Genomic DNA, 22825 nt, shown 5'->3' with positions numbered 1-22825 from the left:
TATAATCCATAAAAAAGTAACTCTAGTAGTTTAAGATACGAGTAGTTTAAATGTAATTTACCCTAATTACAAGTACTTAATTTTTGGAATCTGATTACGTAATCTAGATTACATGTAATCCGTTACTACCCAGCTCTGTTAGTAAATACAGTAACAAATGTATTTCTCATGGTTAGACCATGTTAGTTAATACATTAATGTTTAACTAATGAACTTTATTGTAAAGTGTTACCACTGTATATTACATTAGGTAGCTTTATTTTACTTTACTTAAATGTAACATTGGAAGTGTGTTACCTTAAATGATTTATCATTCCTTCTGACCAGTGTTGAGGGTAATGCATTACAAGTATCTTGAGTTATTTAATCAGATTACTTTTTCAAGTAGCTAGTAAAGTAACACATTACTTTTTCAAATAAGTAACCCAAGTTACTTTTTTCACATTTATTGACTGACAGCTCTCCCCATGTTGAGAGAAATAAAGTGCAGAGATGTTGTGTTTGCTGTGTGAATATGGTTATTGTAGTTCTAGACTAAAAGTAACTGCATTTACTCATCTCACTTGCACAAAAACATTCAGTATTCCTCAAAATGAATAAAAAAAGTGAAATGCAATCTCAGAATTTTACACAAACTATATTAAATTGCACAATTATACTTTGGCCTGGTTTCACAGACAGGGCTTAGACTAAGCCACGATTAAGCCTTGGTTCAATTAGTAGCTTTTATAAACGTACCCTTGAAAAAAACATTACTGGTGTGAATCTTGAGACAAAACAATGGCACTGACATATTTTAATATATTTTCATGCAAGTTGCCTTCAGTTAAAACATCTCAAACATGCATTTAGTCTGGGACTATAGCTTAAACCTTATCTGTGAAACCGGGGGGGTTATCAATTTAATCTCACTTTATTAACCAATGTCTTTGTTGCAAACCTTCAATGATCTAATTCAGCTATACTAATTAACAAAAATTACTTTAGATTTAGAAATAAGAGTGTTGAACTTCCTTCTCCTGTATCCTATTTTTCTTTAATCCAGAATGGCAGAACAGCTAAATGGTTTATTTGAGTTGCGCCCTCTAAAGGTGTAAGTAATATGCATTTCCTTCAGCCTGAGGCTTATTCATTTCACTTTTGGTGTGAAAGGGCCTTTACGTTTGCCAAAAATAGAACTTTTTCATTGTTATTAAAAAACAAACAAGCAAGCCCAGCCCAGGTGAGAAAAAGAAACGCAAAAGTAATGTAACACGGTAACTAACGCAATTACTTTTTTCAGAGAGTAACGCAAAATATTGTAATGCATTACTTTTAAAAGTAACTTTCCCAACACTGCTTCTGACAAACTGAAAGTGATGTCTCATGCATTTTCCCCAAATGTAAATTTATTTAAACATCATGTGAATGAGTTCCAATAATTATTGATTATAAAGAAGTTGATTATGTAACAATTCTTTATTGACACTTTAAAAATAATAAAGCATGAATCAATATTTGATCGACAACAAATAAATGTAACAAAGGAAAGATAGGAAAAACAAGTTTCATTTTATAATGATAGTTGAGCTCTTCTGTTGGACATTTAAATGCATCTCCTGATGGATCCGTCACTACAGATGACATACAGCCTTCCCTGATCAGAAGTCACATGCTTGTGGCCGTTGGGACACACAAGTAAACCTAACCAACCTGTGCCAATGGGATTCGATGAAGAGACACCAGTTCTAAAATAAACAAGAATAATGGTTTCTGCCAATGAAAATCATTCTCATATTTTACATCTGTTCAAATTTGACACTATTTTTGCTCACCTCTGAAATAAAGACCCCTGAGTGTCAACAGCATAGACGCTGCCATCAGTTGCTACTTCAACCATGGACATACTTCCAGAAATTACATCAAAGGAACTCGCCCCTCCACAGTTAGCACCAGTTACAGACTATAAAACACAAGAAGATACAGAAACCTCACAGATAGCATGATCACAGCTGTTTTCAATCCCTTCACTGACAAGTAATGTTTTAAAGCTGCCTAGCATTAGATGATGCCTAATTCAGTGATGAACTGAACCTCTTTCTTCATACCTGTTTAAGCCCTTAGTAGTACCCTTACCCTTCTGACGAGGATATTCCCTGCAGAGTTCACTCCCCAACAGCTGTATGGGCCACAACTGTAGTACTTCAGCTTTCCTGCAAGTTGCACCCAAGGGAAATTGCTGGATGGCCCGATGTTGTTAGCATCTTTATTTAAGCAGAAGATGTCATCTATCGGAGTAATGCCTACAATAATCTGGTCACCTCCGGCATCCACCTGTTTAAAAGTGACTGACAATAAAACATAGAGAATGAATGAAAAAGAAATGTGTATCTTATTTATTGTTTTATTATTATTATTATTATTTACCTGGAATCGAGCTGAATTTGCCACTCTGAAACTTAAAGACGCTGTTTGATAAATTCACTGCAAGCTCTCCAGCAGGTCCAACCGTAAAGTGCTTCATTGTTACATTTATCCTTATAAAACCAGTCCCCAGCAACAGGAACACTTCATTGTCATCGTTCACCCCACCCACTACACCTATCCCAGCATCAATCTGCTTCAGGTTGCCAGGAATCACTTCACACTCCAAAGCTATAGGGAAATTATAATACATTTTCAGTTATTCTACAAATGTTATTACTATATGTTCATGAATCCTTAAAAACACATTCATACTGTAGTTTACCTAGAGTATCAAGGAACAGGCAGCTAAAGAGTAGCAGGATGCACTGACAAGCTTTCATTGTTCCACAACACTTTTTGTTCCTAAAAAGAAAAGAAATAGTCAGAACTTGCACTTTTAGAGTCAAAATGTTTAACTGTCTTCTTAAATTCCATTCCACATAAATAAACAAAGTTATACTCAAAGTCTAGTTTATACTCAGAAATTAAGATGGCAACTCTAACACCAATATTTTAGTTATGTACAAGTATGTTGTTGCATTATTAAAGTAAGCCAACCTTCTCTTGTGTCAATGAATTCAGCAATCAATGTGATTCTCCTGTTCTCACACTACAGGTGCGGCCACAATATTTGGAGAATCTGTTGCGACAGTTAGCTTATATAGCTGCACTGTATTTCCTGATTCTGCCAGGGCAACACTTGATAGGTGGAGGGAGAATTTGGGCAGAAGATTTATGTAGAAGAATCTGTTCTTCACAAGTACCATGATCACATTTTTCTTGGCTTTACGTGTGAACCCATGACCCGTAAGTCCACATGCCTGATCTTGATTTCACCCCCATTGAGTGATAAGTTTAGATAACTTGCTGGAAATAACCTGTTACTAATTAATAACCACATAATCATTATGAAAGCACTACCAGCTTAACAATGACCTTTTGCCATGCTTTGTTTCTTCTTTGAATGTCATATGTCTTTGATTTTGTTGTCAAGACAAGACCAAGATCAGTCTATTTTTCACCATGCTTTGATTTTTAACGCCAAAACTGCCCCCATAATCATAAAAATGGCTCAATAATCATTGTCTGCCAGTGTATAGCAAATGGGGTCAAGTTAAAACTTTATTTAATTTTAGTGTCACAGCAAACAGTAATTGTTCCCCGAGGTGTGGAATCCTTATTTAAGCTTTGACCTCTTGACCTGCAGTACCTGGTACATCCTGTGCCAGTGGGGAGACACCATAACTCTGCAATAGACAAACATGATGGTTTCTCATAGCAAATAGTCAATAAATAAATAAAAAAAGCAAGGTTATTTGCAAATGTAGGGACTGGTGACTGTAGAAATAAACAAAACAAAAGTGAAAGCACAAAGAAGCAATCACAAGCTGTTGACAAATTACACTTTGACATGCACATTCTTCCATGATTGTTTTGTATCAAATACAGATAAGAAGTTTCCTTTTGTTTTTAAATGACACCGTTTCTCCTCAGGTCTGATAATTGCATTCCTTGATCCAAACTGTTAAATTTGTAATGGGTGTGGTAGCCAACACGCATGAAGATAAAGACGAAAAGAAGATCGCAAATCACACATAAAGCAAACAAGAACCAACAAGAAGAAACTAAAACACAAGTTTTTATATACACAGTGCGAACAAAGGAAACTAAATGAGACACAGGTGAGACTAATCAGTAACTAAGGCAACTAAATAGGGAATAATCAGGGGCTGTGTCCGAAATAGCTCCCTTTACTCTTAAATAGGGCACTATTTGAGGGGACACCATTTGTAGTGGTGTCCGAAACCATAGTGGATGTTATCGAGAACTCTCATTCAATCCTATAATGCACTGCAATAACGAGTGTACAACCGATGTACGCTCAATGGCTAGAGAATATTTAGAATGCACTGCGAGAGTCATGCGCAGAATGAATTCCCACGTCTGACCTGAAGATGGCACCTGCAGCGGAATCATCCAAACCGCTGGTCCAGCATATCATCATACAGGTATAAATTGCTTTTTAATTGATTATTTAATTGTTAAATTAAGGTTTAAATATGGTAGCTTCCATGACAAAAAAAGGCAGCCCTTCCAGCGCACTCAGTCACTTCATTCACTCCTTTAAGTGGACTATATTAGTGGAGTAATGTAGGGAATAGTGAATGAGGGGGCGATCTTGAACACAGCCTGGGACTAAACTGAAAGGGAATACAGGAACAAAACAACAACAAGGCTGTGTTTAAGTCCATTTTTATGTCCTTACCTTGCTAACTTCGCTCCTTCTCATTCGCTCCGATGTATTTCATTGCTTATGTTGCCCACTACTGGCAGAACCCTTGCAATGAAATGCCCTAAACCCTTGATCAACTATGGAGCTGATTTATTGTTCACAGTTTTTTTCCTTATGAATTTACGCACCATTCTATAGGCCTGTATGCATGCTTGGGCTGTTGGAGAAAATATAAAAAATTACACAAATAAAAAAGATAACAATACCATAAACTATAACAGTCAGCTTAAGGTAGCTACAAGTATATGCAGTTAAATGTAAAAATAACTCTAGAGTTGTGTAGGGTGGGGGTAATTAAGCACAATCTGCTGTGACATCACAATCATGTTGCATTGTGGTCTATGGATCTGCATGAAATGTACATTCAAAATCAAGGGGTCGAGGGTCTGTCCAAATAAATTTGCCTCACCCACTTGACGAAGTTGAACACACTTCAAAATGGAGGTGGGGATTCCCCTGAGGGGGAGTGCTAAAGGAAGTTTGCAAGTGTAAAAGTGGAGTGCAAGGGTTAGTTCACCCAAAAAATGAAATTTCTGGTTTTAATTACTCACCCTCATGTCGTTCCAAATCCGTAAGACCTTATTTCATCTTTGGAACACAAATTAAGATATTTTGATGAAATCTGAGAGGTTTTTTATGCCACATAGACAGAACGTCTCGGGTTACGAGTGTAACCCTTGTTCCCCGAGTAAGGGAACGAGACGCTACGTCCAATGACGCAATGGGAGCCCATTGCGTCATTGGACGTAGCGTCGATGTTCCCACGAAAGGGAACTGTGTCTTTATATTCATTATTCAAGTTACCTTAATTTATATAGCGTTTAATACAATACAGATTGCTTCAAAGCAGCTTCACAGTAATAAACAGGAAAATAATGATCAATAATAAACAGAGCTATTCCAAGAGGGTCCTTAAATATATGATATTCAAATTTTGCTGTAATGCAGCACTAAAAAAGACATTGTTCACCTGTAGTTAGTTTGGTGTTTTCAGTTCTGTTCAATAATCGTGTAAAGGTAATCACTTGCACTTCATTTTTATTGTTGTACTCCATTATCTGGCACACTCTGTACAAAACAAGACGACATGGTCGGATTAGAATCAGATAAAGAAGATACCATCAGTGATGCCAATTCTTTCTGTGTAGTGTTGGGTAACTATGCTTAAAGTAAATAATGTGAAAGCACTTTAAAGGGCATAACTAAATAGGCTACATAAGCATCAAGCCAAGCCCATTGCTCAATGCAGATTGTTTTTGATACAGCAGATAATGAGCCCTCATGTCTGACATCAAACAAGCTTAGTAGCCATCTGGAATGGAGCATATCGGTTGGTCAACACAGTTTTCTACTAACAAACATTCAAATAGCCCAAATAGGTGCAAATGGAAACAAATAAATAATAAACTTTACTGTTCTACAATACTTGCAGGTGCACAAGGCACAAAGTCAACAACACTTTTGATTTAATTTTCTCCTGAATTTGTCAGCATCACATTCCATATTTTCAGGCTTAATGTTGAACTCTTGCCCCCTACAGTCCAACAGTTTAATTTCATTCCCCACTCGTTTTTATTTGAAAGAATGACTGATAGTTTGAGATCTGAACTTGGAATAAAATCAGTGAACCAATATTCAGTAGGCCTATCCAGGCCCGGATTAAGAACACATTGGGCCCTGGGGCTATAGCAACACCAAGGGCCCCCTTTCATCTGATTGCCATGTCACAGTGTCTTGTACAACAATAATTTTTTTTTTTTTTATTGTTATTATTTTTATATTTTTACAAATCTCATTTTATCAAATCATTTTATATAAGCACAAGCACACTAAATATTCCTTGCTATTTAACACATTACAAACAAATGCATTAACTCCAGATATGAACTCCAAACAAACAGGTTGCCAAAAGCAGCAAAAACATTTGTCATACTTCAGTCATACTTCCTCAATGATTACTTTACCATGAATATTTTAAAGAGATAGTTCACGCAAAAATGAAAATTGTCATTACTTACATGTTACATGTTGGTAACCAGACAGTTGACGGCACCCATTGACTTCCATAGTAGGAAAAAAAATCAGTGGGTGCCATCAACTGTCTGGTTACGAACCTTCTCTAAAATATTTTCTTTTGTGTTCAACAGAAAAAAGAAACTCATTCAGGTTTAAAACAGCCTGAAAGTGAGTATGTGATGACAGGATTTTAATTTTTGGGTGAACTATCCCTTTAAGGACAAGGGTCCGCATGCTAACTATTAGGATGCTGTCACTTTAAGAACTGCACGCGCCCGATTTTCTCAACTCCCTTCGGACATAACCAACTGTGTTTATGTAAACCTTTTGTGTATTTGACAGTATTATAGCGCAATCAGACGCGGAAGATGAAGTCCAGTAGTCAGGTGCTGTTTGACAGGCTTAAGTGTGTGTGCACGCTTCGGGTGTATGGGGTCAGAAAAAGCGCATCTCAGAACAGCACACGAATGACATGTTTAACTGGCAGGGCTTTAAAGCACATGCAAATAAAGAACTTTTGTGATTGCGAATAAGTGCAGTGTCCTGTGAGTAACTCTACCGCTGACATGTGATGTGAATGTGTCGAGGTCGAGTTGTACGGATGGAGGCACCAGAACTGCAACTGATAGAATGTGCTTCAAAGGCAGATAGTGGAGACAAGTCACACGACATTGGTGTTCGTCAAAAAACAGTAGGAAAGTTAATTCGGGATTTTTACGCGGGTGATGATGATGAGAGAAAAAACATTGACATTCTGAATTCAAACGGCAATAAAATCAATCGACTCGTCCCTGTAAATGTTGAAAACACCTTAGGTTTTCATGAGAAACAATTACCATCCGAATAGGGCTTAACTCGTTATAAGAATAATAACTTGCTGCAGCTGCTATCTCACCTTCTTCAGCGTGTAAAGCACGCAGATCGGCGACGGTGTCGGTGGGTGAAGATAATTGTGAACTGCCGCTGCACGCGGGGTCTTCCACTGGCTCGGATGTTTTATGTGAACTGAAATAGTTAGTTTTGGAATTTTTGCTGTAAGATTAGCATCCCTTTTCTCTCTTTCAAGCTTATTTTTCCTTTTTTTTGCGCACCACTATCACTTTTGTTTATCATTTTGAACACCAGAGAGGCTTAACAAGCAATAAAGGCCAATTTCCCATTTTCTAGTCTACGTCTACCTGCGATAGCATAACGCAAAGAGGCGTTTCCCGATGTCATGGCGCGAATTGTAGATTTTGATTGGACGGTGATTTATCAGTCAGGCATATTTTCCAATCATTTTTTCTTGTTATTTTATTAGACAAAAATCAACCACCTATGACTTGTCAATCTCATTTCCTCCAGCCAATCACGGGCCCCCTCTACCCGCGGGCCCTGGGGCTTCAGCCCCACCTAGCCCTTATGTTAATCCGGCCCTGGGCCTATCCAATAAGAAAATTTGTTTGATTACTAGCGGTCTAGACAACGTGACACTATCACGAAAACGCCATAAACAGCACTGCGAGATACAGAAAAGAGTTTGATTATGACAGATAAATGTTATATCATTCCAAAATGCCAGAAATATTGGATCCAGTCTCTTCATCAGATCAGCCAAAAAGGCAGACAGAGGAAATATCAGAAAGCAGGAGATGAAGAATTGCAAAAAAAAAAAAAAAGAGCAGGTTTTATTGAATAATATATATGTTTCAATGCTCAGTAGGACTTTGCCTGAACTTCATCCCTACCCAGCACAAGTTCAACAAGTGTTAATTTACCAATTCAAAACCAATGAGAATTACATGAAGTGACAAATATTTTTGTGAATAAACCACAAAATCATAAGATTAATAAACAACAGTAACAAGCACTACAAGAGCAAGGAAAATAGGTAAAAGAATAAACAATATAATAATGATTAAACTGTTAAATGAGACAAAATAAATGATTACATGATTAAATGGAATAATGAAATTATCAAACAGTATTATTTTAAAAGAATAATTGAGCAAAAACAGAAAAAAATAAAACATGGTTGTTACACACACACACACACACACACACACACACACACACACGCACGCACGTTTGTTTTTGTGAATTGTGGGGACATTCCATAGGCGTAATGGTTTTTATACTGTACAAACCGTATTTTCTATCCCCCTACACTACCCCTACCCCTAAACCTACCCATCACAGAAAACTGTGCACATTTTTACTTTCTCACAAAAACTCATTCTCTATGAATTATAAGCCTTTTGAAAATGGGGACATGGGGTAATGTCCTCATAAGTCACCCTCTCCTTGTAATACCTATGTCATACCCATGTCATTATACAAATTTGTGTCCTGATATGTCACAAACACACACTCACACACACACTGCTGTTAAAAATCCCAAAAATTATGCATGTGTGGAGATTAGGGTAGTATTTGAAGCTTAAACTACAAAGACACTACAAAGAAAGTTAAAATTCATAGATCCTTTTTCCATAAGTCCACTTTCTTGTGGGAATGTAAAATAAAATATTTTTTATATGTAAAGTATGTATATGTATTTTTATATGTAAAGTAAAATAATTTTTTAAAAGTCATCAGTATCTGTTTTCAAATATGTTCAATCTGGGATGTCAAACTTAATTCCTTCCTGGGCCACATCAGTGTTATATGAAGCCTCAAAAGGGCTGAATGAAAATCTAAGAACAATTTTATTACTCATTAATTCAGAAGTGGCTCTAATCCAGACTATTGTTGTTTTTATTAAGAACTTGCTGATCTGAAAGCAGAATTATAGATATAGAATGTATCACATTCTTATTTCCATGGCAGCTCCAAAGCACTCCAAATAATACCATGGTTTAACCATCCAAAAATATAAAATAATGGAAAAATTGGGGAGAATACAGTATTTACTGTATATAATAAATGAAAAGACGTACAATTAATCCTTTTCTACTTGTACAACATTTTTACAGTGCTCTTCCCTAGTGAAAATAAATTTATTTTATACTAAGTATTCTACAAATACATTTACTTAGAGTATTTATGTACTGAATGTAAATACCCTGCCATTGTACTTTCGTTATACTAAAGTGGAACAACTAATTTTGTATCTAATGCACTTTAGTTATCTGGAAATAGTGCTGAGGTCCATCTAAAGATATACTTAAGTATATCTGATTGTGGTAAAATTTAAATATTGCAAGTATAATTTAGGTACACTTTAAATATCTTGCATTTAAAGACTGATATTATACAGAGATGGAACTATCCTTACTAATAGTGATGTTAAAACACATTTTAGGCTTAAAGGTCCCGTTCTTCGTGATCCCATGTTTCAAACTTTAGTTAGTGTGTAATGTTGTTGTTAGAGTATAAATAAAATCTGTAAAATTTTAAAGCTCAAAGTTCAATGCCAAGCGAGATATTTTATTTAACAGAAGTCGCCTACATCGAACGGCCAGTTTGGACTACATCCCTCTACTTCCTTCTTTAATGACGTCACTAAAACAGTTTTTTGACTAACCTCCGCCCACAGGAATACACAAGAGTTGCGTTTGTAGAGTGTGTTTGTCGCCATGTCGTCGAAACGCTGTTATTTTCATCCCGCAGTCCAATCACCGAGTCTGATTCCGGCTCAAATTGATAGGGTAAAATTAAAGACATGTTTACAGTAACAGAGCGCGTGCATCTCCACGTTATGGTAAGAGGCGTGACTTTTCCGGGCAAGATGCGCTAAGCTGCTGTCGAATCACAACACAGGAACCGCTGGCACAATCAGAACTCGTTACGTATTTCTGAAGGAGGGACTTCATAGAACAAGGAAGTCATCAGCCCGTTTTTATGACAGTGGAAACAGCGGTATACAGATAAGTAAATTATGTGAAAAATACTGTTTTTTTACACGCGAAACATGAAAACATGTTATATTGCACACTATAAACACAATCAAAGCTTCAAAAAACCACGAAAAACGGGACCTTTAATATTAAGAAATGTGCAATGAATAAAGAAGTACTCCAAATAAAGTTTCATTATAATATTTATATCAGTAAGTCTCAAGCGATACGTCAGTAAATATGTTAATTGATTTGTAGTATACTTAGTATGAAATAAATGTATTTTAAAGGATTAGTTCACTTTCAAATAAACATGTCCTGATAATTTACTCACCCCCATGTCATCCAAGATGTCCATGTCCTTCTTTCTTCAGTCGAAAAGAAATGAAGGTTTTTGATGAAAACATTCCAGGATTTTTCTCCTTATAGTGGACTTCAATGACCTCCAGACGGTTTAAGGTCAAAATTACAGTTTCAGTGCAGCTTCAAAGGGCTTTAAACGATGCCAGACAAGGAATAAGGGTCTTATCTAGCAAAACGATCAGTCATTTTCGAAAAAAATACAACTGTATATGATTTGCACATGCTTCCACTTTTCGTATTCTTCAAAAAGCTTCCGCTGTATGTCCTATGCCTTCCCTATTCAACTTACGAAACGAACGCGGCACCAGTTCCATTTTTTTCCGTAAGTAGAATAGGGAAGGCGTAGGACATACAGCGGAAGCTTTTTGAAGAATACGGAAGCACGTACAAGGCGATCAATGCAAGGCCATTGATGTTCACTATAAGGAGAATAATCCTGGAATGTTTTCATCAAAAACCTTCATTTCTTTTCGACTGAAGAAAGAAAGACATGAACATCTTGGATGACATGGGGGTGAGTAAATTATCAGCAAAAGTTTATTTGAAAGTGAACTAATCCTTTAAATACATTTTGGTAGAGGTTTTTTTTTCCATCAGGGTCTTTATTCTTATTCTCCTGCTGAAGTCTACACTCCACTGCCTTTAACAGTCATCAGTTCGCTTGTTTGTTTATAACCACATTTCACAACCCATCAGCAAAATCGCTGATGAACTTAAAGGCGTGTTATGTGTTAGAAATAGTGGGGCTTAATGTTAAAAAATTCCATTGTTTACATATATCAGAAATTTTTAGGAGAAAACAAATGGCAAAATCTCCAGTTCTCTATGGCTTAAGACGCTTAACCTTTCCGTAAAGCTGAGAGGAATCTGCAAACAGCTCTTCCTCTGAATCCCTTGACTCTGTTTGTTTAGTAACTCCATCTGCACTCACAATCACCAGTGCCTCTATCGCTCTTGAAGACTCTCCCATTGAGCTCTCTGCCTTTGACACTCCTCCAGAACAATGTTTGACCACAGCGTAGTTGGCATGAAGTGAGGAGATGCCCGTGATCTCTTGTGACTCTGGTTTACAGCTTTTGAAATCAGTGGAGGAATAAATGAGCGATTCTAGATTTTCTGTGGTGGCTTCAGCAGAAGACATCATGACATAAACAGAGTCGCCTTGATTCTCGTGTGGAAGGGCCTAAAAGATTGACAGGGTTGAATCAGTGATGGACAAGCTCCAGCTTGTCTGGTTTAATTGTTCGGCAATCATTATTTACAACTTAATGTTGGTGTGAATGGGTAATGTTTATGAAGTAGTCATTTGTGTGTTTTTGTGTCTCACTTCATCTGTATTGTGTCCATTTCTCCCAGCACCTTCTTGTGTAGTCTGCAGAAGTTTCCCATTCACTTTTCTAAGAAAGAAAGAAAGAAAAAAAAGAAAAGCATGTGTCCATGTTAAAAAATAATAATAATAATAAATGAGCTTCACAGACTGCAAAATCAATAAGTCAGGACTGGCACCAAGGTCACACACAAATATCATTGCATATCAAATGTCATTGCATTAGATGCAAACTGTAAAAACAACTGGCATCTGCTATGTATACTCAAGAGTTTCACAGATCTAACTTCTCTTTTCTTTGCAAAGACTTTTAACCAACTGGTGTCAAGGTGGTTAGGTCATTTCCCCTCAAGCTCATTCTTCTAGTTTAAAACCACAGAGTTTTACCACAGTAACACATGACAACCAAATGTGTCAAATAATTTTGTGTTTAGTTTTAAATGTATATCTATAGTTTAAAGCCTAGCTCCTTTATGTAAACTATTTTGCTTGAAAATTGAACTTGTACTCTTTATCTTTAATATAAATACCACTTGGTTTAATTTTTTCTTATATATTGCAGCAACATTTTACACTTTAAATAGGGCTCTGTTATATGATACAATTTTTTTTATGTATTAATTATTCAAAAACATTTATATTGACTTGAATAGACCTCTGATAAAATAAATTTTGATAAAAGGACAGAGTGCTTAAAATAAATGTCCAAGTGACTCCCTAAAACTTAATGAGTTAATTAACTTGATCTAAACCGTACCTCAAACTCATTAGCAATAAATGTGGAAATTTTCCAGAATAACATGTAGTTAAACAGTAATTACATAATTGTGTGTGTATTTAATGTTAGTACATAGTAAAGGTCGCCTAATATTACGTGTGACCATTTTATATATTAATAATTAATTGTATTTATGAGCAAAAAATTCCCTTGAAAACTATACATTTAAATATTTAATCGGCAACATATGTGAGAAATCAGTTTGTGTACAATACAATCATTAGACTAAATATGTTTTTCTTACTAATTTGGTCACTACTTTGCATTATTCTAAATAGCATATGTGTCGTTCACTTACCGTACACAGATACAGGTAATGGCACAGGACATCACAAATACCAAAGCCGTAACAGCAACCCCAATCATCACAGAGGGAAGATTTAACCCTAAAGAAGAACAAAGGAGTTTTAAATTTAGAGAAAATTACTGATGATTCACTGATTTAGTCAAATTTTAAACAACAAAATAGCCATTATGGTAGGAGCATATTAGGAACAATCTGAAAAGTAAGATATCAGCATTAGCATTCCTATTGAAGTCAATGACTGTTGCGATTGCACGATTTACACTTTTTTCATTTACATGATAGATGTCAATATGTCTTATATTAGATGAATTACAGAACTGAAACTCACATGAAACAGGGGGAGGCACTTGAAACAGTTTTCTTGCAGTGCCACGAGTGTTGTTGCCTACACACTGCAGAGATGTGTTTGTGAGTGACTGATGTAGAGTGATGAAGCTCCTCAAGACTGTGCTGCTCAATCGCTCTTCACTGATGAACGTGTCTGAAGAGTTAGTGACAGGACGTCCAGACAGATGCCACTCCAGTTCAGGAGAGGGATTCCCATCAACCTCACAGACATACACTAATACATTCCCACTGTTACAGTTGGAGGAGGAAGAGATTTTAGGAGCATCTGAGAAAGAAAAATAGAGAATGATATTACACACTATTAGCATCTTGTGGAAGAGAAAAGAACTGAAGCCACAAAAACATCCTACACTGAACATGTAATGTGATGCTGTCATGTGCCATTTTGTTCTTGTCCAGTATCTGGTAGGTTATAGTGCAGGTGAAAGTGACTCTGTGGTGACGGTGAGCAGCAGTGAAGTTCAGATCAGAGATGAGCTCCTGTTGTCTGCTGCTCTCACTGAGGGGGATTCTGGGAGTGGAGCTCCATGTGAGAGTTGGTGGAGGAGAGGAGCAGAGAGTCTCAGCAGAGCAGCGCAGACTCACAGAGCTCCCCTCCAACACCTCCTCCTGATCCTGAACCACATACAGCTTCACTGTGGGTTTGGGGGGAGACTCTGAAATACACATAAATACAAGAATAAGTGACAATGATGGCATGACAAAAATTTAAATAATAATAATAATAATAATTTAACATTCATTTATAAATAAAGTTCTCAAATCACTCACCAATGACATTTATAGTGGAGATGTTTTCTTTTTCAGTGTAGGTGTATTTCAGAGCACCAACACTCTCAATCCTGAAGTAATATTTACCAGCGTGATTTGAATTAACATTATAAAAGATAGTGGTGCAGTTGTTCTCATCTAGTTTTCCAGTTATTTCCCCTTTAAAGTGATCAGGTTTGGGATCACTGGAGTTAAACACTTGATTGATATTCTTATCAGTTCCATCTTTGAACCACAATCCTGTAGCATTACTCTCAGAGAGGCCTTTGTTATATTCATCTTCAATCTCAAATGTGCACTTTATGATCACACAGGATCCACTGAGAGCTTCAATCTTCTCCGGCAGACTGATGCTGAAATCTCTACAGCAAACACCTTCAACACACATGATGAAAATCATTCAGTCACAAGCAGAAACAAAGAGTGAAGCATTCAGACACACCAACACATCTGTTGTGTTATAAACACAATTTTTTTTAATTAATTTCACAAAACATTTAATTGCAATACATGTGATCATTTAAAAGGGTAAATTTTGAATATTTTGAGTGAGATCCCAGTAAAAAAATGTATGTGTCAACCAATATCTGAAATTAATTTAGTTAAAAATACTAAATTAAAAGTTATCATTGTTTAGCACTTGTTAAAATAGTTAAAAGTGGAGGAAAATCAAACCTTGTAAAAGAAAACAGAAAAGAATGATTTTCTCTGCAGTGTCCATCTTTACATTAACAGACAGTAAGTCCTGCGGAGAAACACACTTGTATTTACATGCATAAATTATACAAAATTAAATTTAAAATAATTTGGGAACTATACTACTATACATAGCATATTTATGAATATTTATGAACTAATTGAAAGTTTCCAACAGCTCAATGAATTGAATAGCACAGAAAAACATAATTTAAGACTTACCAAAAAAGAGAAAACAGTCAAACCAGTGTAGCTGCCAATATCTTTCGTGGAGAAAAAAAGAGAGAAAATGTAGGCCTAATATTTATGGACCAGGTTCTTTACTGCTGCTAATTTTGAGACTGAGTGGAGGTGTGCTGTGTGAACAGAGTTACTAATACAATACACTGACTGAACTTCCTGTGTCCTCATTAACATTAACCTTTAAATACATGAGTGTACCTCCAATCACTCATACATTCATGAACTTTAAACTTTTAGGTTTTGCTGTTTGTCCTGTGAAACGGCCTTGAAGCTTCACAGGGTTGAATCAGTGATGGAAAGCTCTATTGTGTCTGTTTACATGGTTCAGCAGTTTGTATACTTGTTTTGGTTGGTCAAAAGTATAAGTATGTTTACTACTTTAAGTTTTTGTGTTGTATTGTGAATACATTTTTGTGATTTTGTGTTGTAACTCACTTCACCGTTTGAAATGCTTCTCACAGCACATCTCTGCAGAAGTTTCCTATTTTCTGAAAATAGAATGTTCTTTAAAATAGCATGAAAAGCACGTGTTCCTGTTCAAGTATAGTTACGAGCTTTACAGGAAGACAAATCGATAGTTCAGACAGAACTGGCATTTATAATCAAATTTATAACTCTCTAGCACCTCAGTCACAATTAAAAATGACAAAGCAATTGGCATCTGCAAACAAATAACGTAAGAGCTTTTCTCAGTTTCTGTGTCTTATTCTTATGCCAACCTGGGTCAGAGTGGTTTTTAGTGGATGTGTGAAATCAATTCCCCTCAAGTTCACATAAATATCCTAGCAGAGTAAACATGATGATCAACACACTGCATAAACACTTGACAACCACAAAGTTTCAAAATACTTTGTGCTCATTTGGAGGTGTATATCGGTTGTTTTTCTATTAATATATTTTAAAAAGTAAGAAGTATGAGAGGTGTAGGAGGTGGCTGGTTAGGCACTGGGTCCTGAGTGGGGCTGGTGATGTCATCCTCAGGGGGGCAGATGGTGAACCGAGGTTCACTAGCACCCACTCCACATTGGCAGCAAATGTCCCTCGAGGACCATCACCGAGCAGACGTGCCTCGTGCCCCTTGGTTCAGCTCATCTGGAAAAACACATATATTAAATAATATTAATATTCATTTCAAAAAGGAAACATGCAGGAGATTACCAGGAATAAACACAACCACCTAATACAAAGACGACTTGGAACAATGAACAGAGGAAACTAAGTGTATATAAATACAGAGATAACAAAGGTAAATAAATGAGCAACAGGTGAAAATGATCCAATCAGAAACCATAGAAACTAAGGCCTGGTCCACACCTACGGGTATTTTTTTTTTTAAAAATTCTCTGTTAAAAAAAACCTTGTCCACATAAAACATAAAAACACGCTGTCAAGAACATGCCAAACCAACAGGTGGCGATATAACCCTAACCGTAAAGCCATGTTGGCCAATCAGAAGCCTGTATACATGTAATAAGCCCTGTTAGTACAGTTATAGAGTACCTCAGGGATGACAAGTTTTTGTAGGCAAAACCCGGAAGCGAGTTAGTATTTTAGGACTTCCAGTTCCATTGCCCTGAAATCAATGGGTTTTTTGAATGGGTTTTTGCTAAATTGCCTGAAATAAGGTCTGTGGTTAACAAAGCCTCTAAATATTTTCATGTTTTTATCTATGACATAAAACACACCAGTTATAACCCACTTGTGATTTTTTAAACCGTTATTGTGTCTTAAAATCGGCGGTTGCTAACAAATTGCTAAAAGGGACTACTTCCTTTGGCAGGGACTTTAGACGTCATCATGACAAACAGGACATTTGGACAGTTTTTTCTCATGAAAAAGTGGATAAGTATTTATATACAGCGCAGATCATAATCAGCAAGCATGTTTTTAAATAAAGTTGTTTTTAAAATAAATTTTGAGGACGCTTAGTGGTGACGTTGATCCACAACCACGGTGTGCTGTAATCCGTTTATAGCTTACTGTTAGCTTTTTATATCTGATTACTTTATTTAGGCTTTAAAATGTATAAATATTGTGTTAACTTGTAAAGATTATCTTGATAGACAAAACATGTAAGTGTCATAACCATTTGTTAAACACAAAGCATATTTTTTGCGATTTTCCAAAAGTCTATTGGAAAAATGCATAGGCTTTCGATCGAGGGAACCCGTGCACCGCTAACTATATTTTGGCTACACCTGCCATTGCACAGACTCGCCTCTTGTAAACAAAGGACATAGCAGCGCACAATCTGACATCAAACAAAAAAGATAACAGCGCGCACTCTGACGTCACAAGCCAAAATCTCCAGTTTCACCGGCTACACGACAACATTGCAACCGGAGTTTCTTAAAATTTGTTAGTCTCCATTGTGTTTAATTAGTCTCACCTGTGCCTTGTTAGCTTCTTGTTAAACTTAAACTACAGTATCTCACAGAAGTGAGTACACCCCTCACATTTTTGTTATGACACATATGCATGCGCCGAACGCGTCTTTCCCATGGTCTTTCGGCGCTCATGGGCAAAGGAGTTTCTCTGAAAGGCTCGCGCAAGACTGAACGGCACGCGGGAAATGAAGTATACCCGGGCCTTAACCGCTCTAAATTGTAATGGACTGGAGCTCACGTTCACATCGAGAACACGGGAGCACCGCGAAGCGACCGCAAAAGGCACTTTCACCATCAAAGTGCACGCCACTGATAAGCATTGTAAATGCAGTATTACAGTATACACATACCAATGAAACGCACAAATCTCCTCTCGTGCGTCCTCCACTGGATGAGGCAATATCACTTTCGTTTCTATTTCAGATATCTCTTTTATTTATAGATGCCATCAATGTTTTTTCCTTTCAATATGTAGCCTAATTACCGAAATCAAAACATTCCATAAACTATAAATCCTCACGAAAACTTCAGTCAAGCCAGCTCGCGCGTGTCAAATTTCTCGGTTTCTGAATGGACGGTTTGGCTTGATTGACAAACGCTAACGTTCGGGCATGATTTATATACCATCAACCTGTCCTAAAACGTTAGCACGCTTTCATCGATGGTTTGGAGATCGTGTGGAGATCCGCGACAAAACAGCTGATTATTTACGAACGGAAGCTCACAGAAACGTGAAAATGGTCTCATTTGAAAGAAAATATCCTAAGCTAAAAGATGATATAGTGTGACTAATTGAAGCAGCCCTTATCAAAAGTGCGGGGGTCGACTTCTATCTTTTCAAAACTGCGGGGGTCCTGAGCCCCCTGTCCCCCGTGGGTCCGTGTACGTTTTGATAGTTTGTTTTCCAATTTGAAATGAAATACGCAGAAACGAGAAAACGGTCGTTTCCCGTTTTTTCGTTTGTTAAAAAAACGGAAAAACGAGATTTTGACTCGATTTTCGTTTTTTCGGGTCACGGATAGAAAACGGAAACACGACTTCAAAACTCGTTTTCCACATGTGGGCGGTCATTACACGCCCCTTTCAGCCGATTGGTCAATCAAATCTGAGCCAATGACGTCATCTTCAGTTCGTTCAACAAAATAACAGTCCTCTGCCGCTATATCAGTAGATGTCATAAATCGTCTTTCTTCTGTGCAACCTAACGCGTATTTCACAGAAAAAAAAGAAAAAAAAACTACAGTTTTTATTTTATTCTATTTTGAATAAATAGAATAAATCACAATAAATAAGTAGTGTAAGCAATTTTGAAAAACGAACAATAGCTCATCTCTCTTTATTTATTTATTTTATACATTGCCTGCTGAATATAGGCTAATGTTAATAACCCTTTGGTTAAAAGATTGAGGGAATATGTAAAGATCAAACATTAAAGATCAACATTACAGCTACATAGCTATTTTAGTTATGACAAAAATAATATATAAATGTTAAGCCAAAACGAATTAATTTAAAGCTGAATTGAAACAGAATCCGGCGTTATAACTACCTCTCTAATTTGACACAAATCCAAATGTTTCAATATTCACGATTCACTATATTTATTATTTAAACGCTTGTATTGTAGCCTACACAGACTACTTAAAATGAGCAGTATAACTTTTTATATATTTGGTTGAATGTATGTTATTTTGACAGTTAACAGGCTGTGATGTCAAGTTACTAAAACTGATGTTGCGCGTGAGGCGCCGACGCGTTCACTTGAATTTTCTTATAAAAGCGGAAACAACTTAAAATACTCAGACATTTATGGTCAAATATATGTAACCCCATTCGAATCTGTGAAGGGTTAAATAGGCCTATTATTTTTGTACACTCACAATAAAAAAAAAAAAAAACATTGCTCGTAAAATAAACAAAGAAATTTTCTGCCGTCTCGGTTTCCTTTCTATGAACTTCTCAAAAATGAACCTCATATTGTCGCATTATTTCCCCTTTCATTTTGGTAATATGTTAATTACTTAAGTGAAATAAATTTCGCGCATAGACATAGGCTATTTATTCCTTTTATATAATTGAATCCTTTGTTGTCCGTTCACAGAAGCGCAGCAGGTGCGTGATGATGATGAATCCTCATGTTCTGTTGTTTATTCTGCTATTTGTTCATGTAGGCTAAAACTAAACCCCTGGGATTTGTTTAATGATTCACAGACATTTATCAAATTTCGTTTAATTCTAATTTAATATAATCTTGTCGGTTAATGAAACGATGATCGCATCAGTTGAAAGTCAGGGGGAAAAAACAGAAATTATATTGACAAGGCAACAATAATTTTCGTTTAGTTTAAGTTTTTCAAAACATCCACAGAACTGCATACAGTAAATTTTCCCGCTGTTTAAGCCACGAATATTTACAAAATAAAATAATTACAAAGATGATAAAAGATAATAAAATAATTACAAAGATAATGAAAGTTCTATGTTTAATATACGAGAGTTTTTGTTTTGCTGTTGTCCACTAAAGCAATTGACGCAGAATCGCCAATATCCGTTAAATCGAAATTGAAAGTAAAATGTTCAGGGCCATTTATAGCTAATTCATTCAAAAGCGAAGGAAAGACAGAAAAAGTGAGGATAGCAAGTAAACTGTGACATATAATAATGTTCACTGTGTTCATAAAAGTGTTTAATTTAAGAGAGAAAATCTGCATGGTATGGCCATTTATAAGCTAAGGAAAACTAAAAAGCCCCCCGATGGTGATACCGTTATTAGGTGTTGCCACCTAGTGCCTATTTTCTAATATGACTGCATAGTCTACTGCAAGGAATGCGTCTGCTAAATGATTGAATTTAAATGTATAAAATGTAAACAAAACATTAAAATAAGAAAAATGAGTGCAGTAGCCACTGATCTATAATAGAGAATAGTCTATCATTATGTATAGCCTATTGATCGGTGGTAGTAGCCCAAAGGATGTCATGCGCTTGGTAACAGATGTAGAGGCATTTACATTTTACATTTTAAAAGCACAATGACAGCTTAAAAACAGACTCAATTAAATTTACTGTAGGTTTTTTAAACTTTTTTTTTATCTGTGCAAACATATTTCTGTGAAATACGCGTTAGGTTGCACAGAAGAAAGCCGATTTATGACATCTACTGATATAGCGGCAGAGGACTACTATTTTGTTGAACGAACTGAAGATGACGTCACTGGCTCAGATTTGATTGACCAATCGGCTGAAAGGGGTGTGTAATGACCGCCCACATGTGGAAAACGAGTTTTGAAGTCGTATTTCCGTTTTCTATCCGTGACCCGAAAAAAAAGAAAATCGAGTCAAAATTTCGTTTTTCCGTTTTTTTTAACAAACGAAAAAACGGGAAACGACCGTTTTCTCGTTTCTGCATATTTCATTAGGGCCCAAGCGAAAATTCGCGCAGGGCCCTCTTGTTCTTCTAAGGATTATTATTATTTTTTTTTTTTTTTTTTTTTTTATTTTTTTTCCGTCTTCCGGGGCTTTTTGGGGGCCTTAACATGCTCAAAAACTCTTGAAAATTGGCACACACATTGGAATCCGCGGCCATTAGGACGCCGGAGAGGCTGGTACCCGGGCGTGGCAGGGGGGCTCGACAGCGCCCCCTTGAAAAAAGTCTGAAAATTTGGTCCATATATTAAACACGCTTGCACGTATTAGTATGAAACTCAGTACACATATAGACCTCATCGGGCCGAACAACTTTCGTGCTCTAAGTTAAACACCACGCCAACAGGAAGTCAGCTATTAAGGGTTGTTTGAAAAACGCATGCTCTGGAATTTGATATACTCCTCCTAGACGATTAATCCGATCGCCACCAAACTCGGTCAGCATGAAGTCAAGACACTGATGATTAAAAATTGCCAGGGGATTTTTGATATCTCGAACGGTTTGGCCGTGGCGAGGCAACGAATTTATGGCGAGAAAAAGGAAACAGGAAATGTGTTATAACGTCTGCATACATATATTGATCTTTATGAAACTTCACGAGTGTGTTCGTTATAGGAGTCTGATCACATGGATGTGACTATTGTGAGTCAAAGTTATAGCGCCACCAACTGGCAGCAGGAAGTGTATCACTTTTTGAAATGTTTTGAGATCACCCTCTTATTTTTACCTGATTTGCTTCAAACTTCATCAGTGTAATGTCAATACACAGCAGATGTAGACCTATGACAGGATTTTTGATATTTGAAATATTGTTGCCATGGCAACAGGTCAAACTGTAATAATATTCTTGAGTGTTTTTGAGGCTCTTAACATGCTTCAAATTGCATGAAACTCGACACACACATCAATATTGTCAACCAGTAGACATGGACAAAGCCATAGAAATGGGCGTGGTGGAGGGGCTCAGTAGCGCCACCTTTTGACAAAAGTGGGGGGGTTAGTTTTTCCTACAATCACCAAACTCGGTACACATATTGTTCTCATCAAGCCGGACAATTTTCTAATTTACATTCATTAGCTCCGACCAACAGGAAGTCAGCTATTTTGGTTTGAATGTTAATTTTTTGAAAAAACAGGCTATGAATTTTATACTACTGCTCCTACAGGGTTTATCCAATTTACACCAAGCTTTTTTTAACTTGTTGCTAACACATTGAAGTTGTTTAATTGCAAACGGATTTTGGATATCTCAAACGGTTTGGCCGTGGCGAGGCAACGAATTTATGGCAAGAAAAGGGAAACAAAGTGTTATAACTTCTGCATACATTAATTGATTTTGATGAAACTTCGGCTTAGTCTTCGTTGTACAAGGCTGATCACATGGATGTGACTATTGTGATTCAAAGTCATAGCGCCACCAACTGGAAGCAGAAAATGTGTCACTTTCAGCATACATTGAGATCACCCTCTTATTTTTACCTGATTTGCTTCAAAATTCATCAGAATAATGTTAAAACTTGGCACATGTAATCCTTTGAAAATGGGCAGGGAGGAGGGGCTCTATAGCGGCACCTTGTAGTGCAGTAAATGTGGAGTGAATTTGACA

General features: G+C 36.6%; 2 protein-coding genes across 2 annotated transcripts; both read right to left on the bottom strand.

Annotated features, from left to right (window-relative positions):
- Positions 1–1439: 1439 nt before the first annotated feature.
- On the bottom strand, positions 1440–3309 carry LOC125245489 (fish-egg lectin-like). The gene is made up of 6 exons (XM_048156074.1): positions 3004–3309; positions 2729–2808; positions 2407–2634; positions 2116–2327; positions 1815–1942; positions 1440–1727 (listed from the first exon to the last, which is right to left on the bottom strand). Exons 2-6 carry the CDS (start codon positions 2784–2786, stop codon positions 1586–1588), a joined length of 768 nt encoding a protein of 255 aa, XP_048012031.1. The 5' UTR covers positions 2787–2808; positions 3004–3309; the 3' UTR covers positions 1440–1585.
- An 8229-nt stretch (positions 3310–11538) lies between these two features.
- LOC125245650 (sialic acid-binding Ig-like lectin 7) lies at positions 11539–14854 on the bottom strand. The gene is made up of 6 exons (XM_048156319.1): positions 14467–14854; positions 14046–14351; positions 13676–13960; positions 13339–13462; positions 12263–12332; positions 11539–12118 (listed from the first exon to the last, which is right to left on the bottom strand). Exons 1-6 carry the CDS (start codon positions 14852–14854, stop codon positions 11759–11761), a joined length of 1533 nt encoding a protein of 510 aa, XP_048012276.1. The 3' UTR covers positions 11539–11758.
- Positions 14855–22825: the final 7971 nt, after the last annotated feature.

The sequence above is a fragment of the Megalobrama amblycephala genome, linkage group LG14, assembly GCF_018812025.1.
Source record: "Megalobrama amblycephala isolate DHTTF-2021 linkage group LG14, ASM1881202v1, whole genome shotgun sequence".
NCBI lineage: Eukaryota > Metazoa > Chordata > Actinopteri > Cypriniformes > Xenocyprididae > Megalobrama > Megalobrama amblycephala.
The sequence above is the reverse complement of the archived record's forward strand: the minus strand, read 5'-3'. Positions and strand labels throughout refer to the sequence as shown.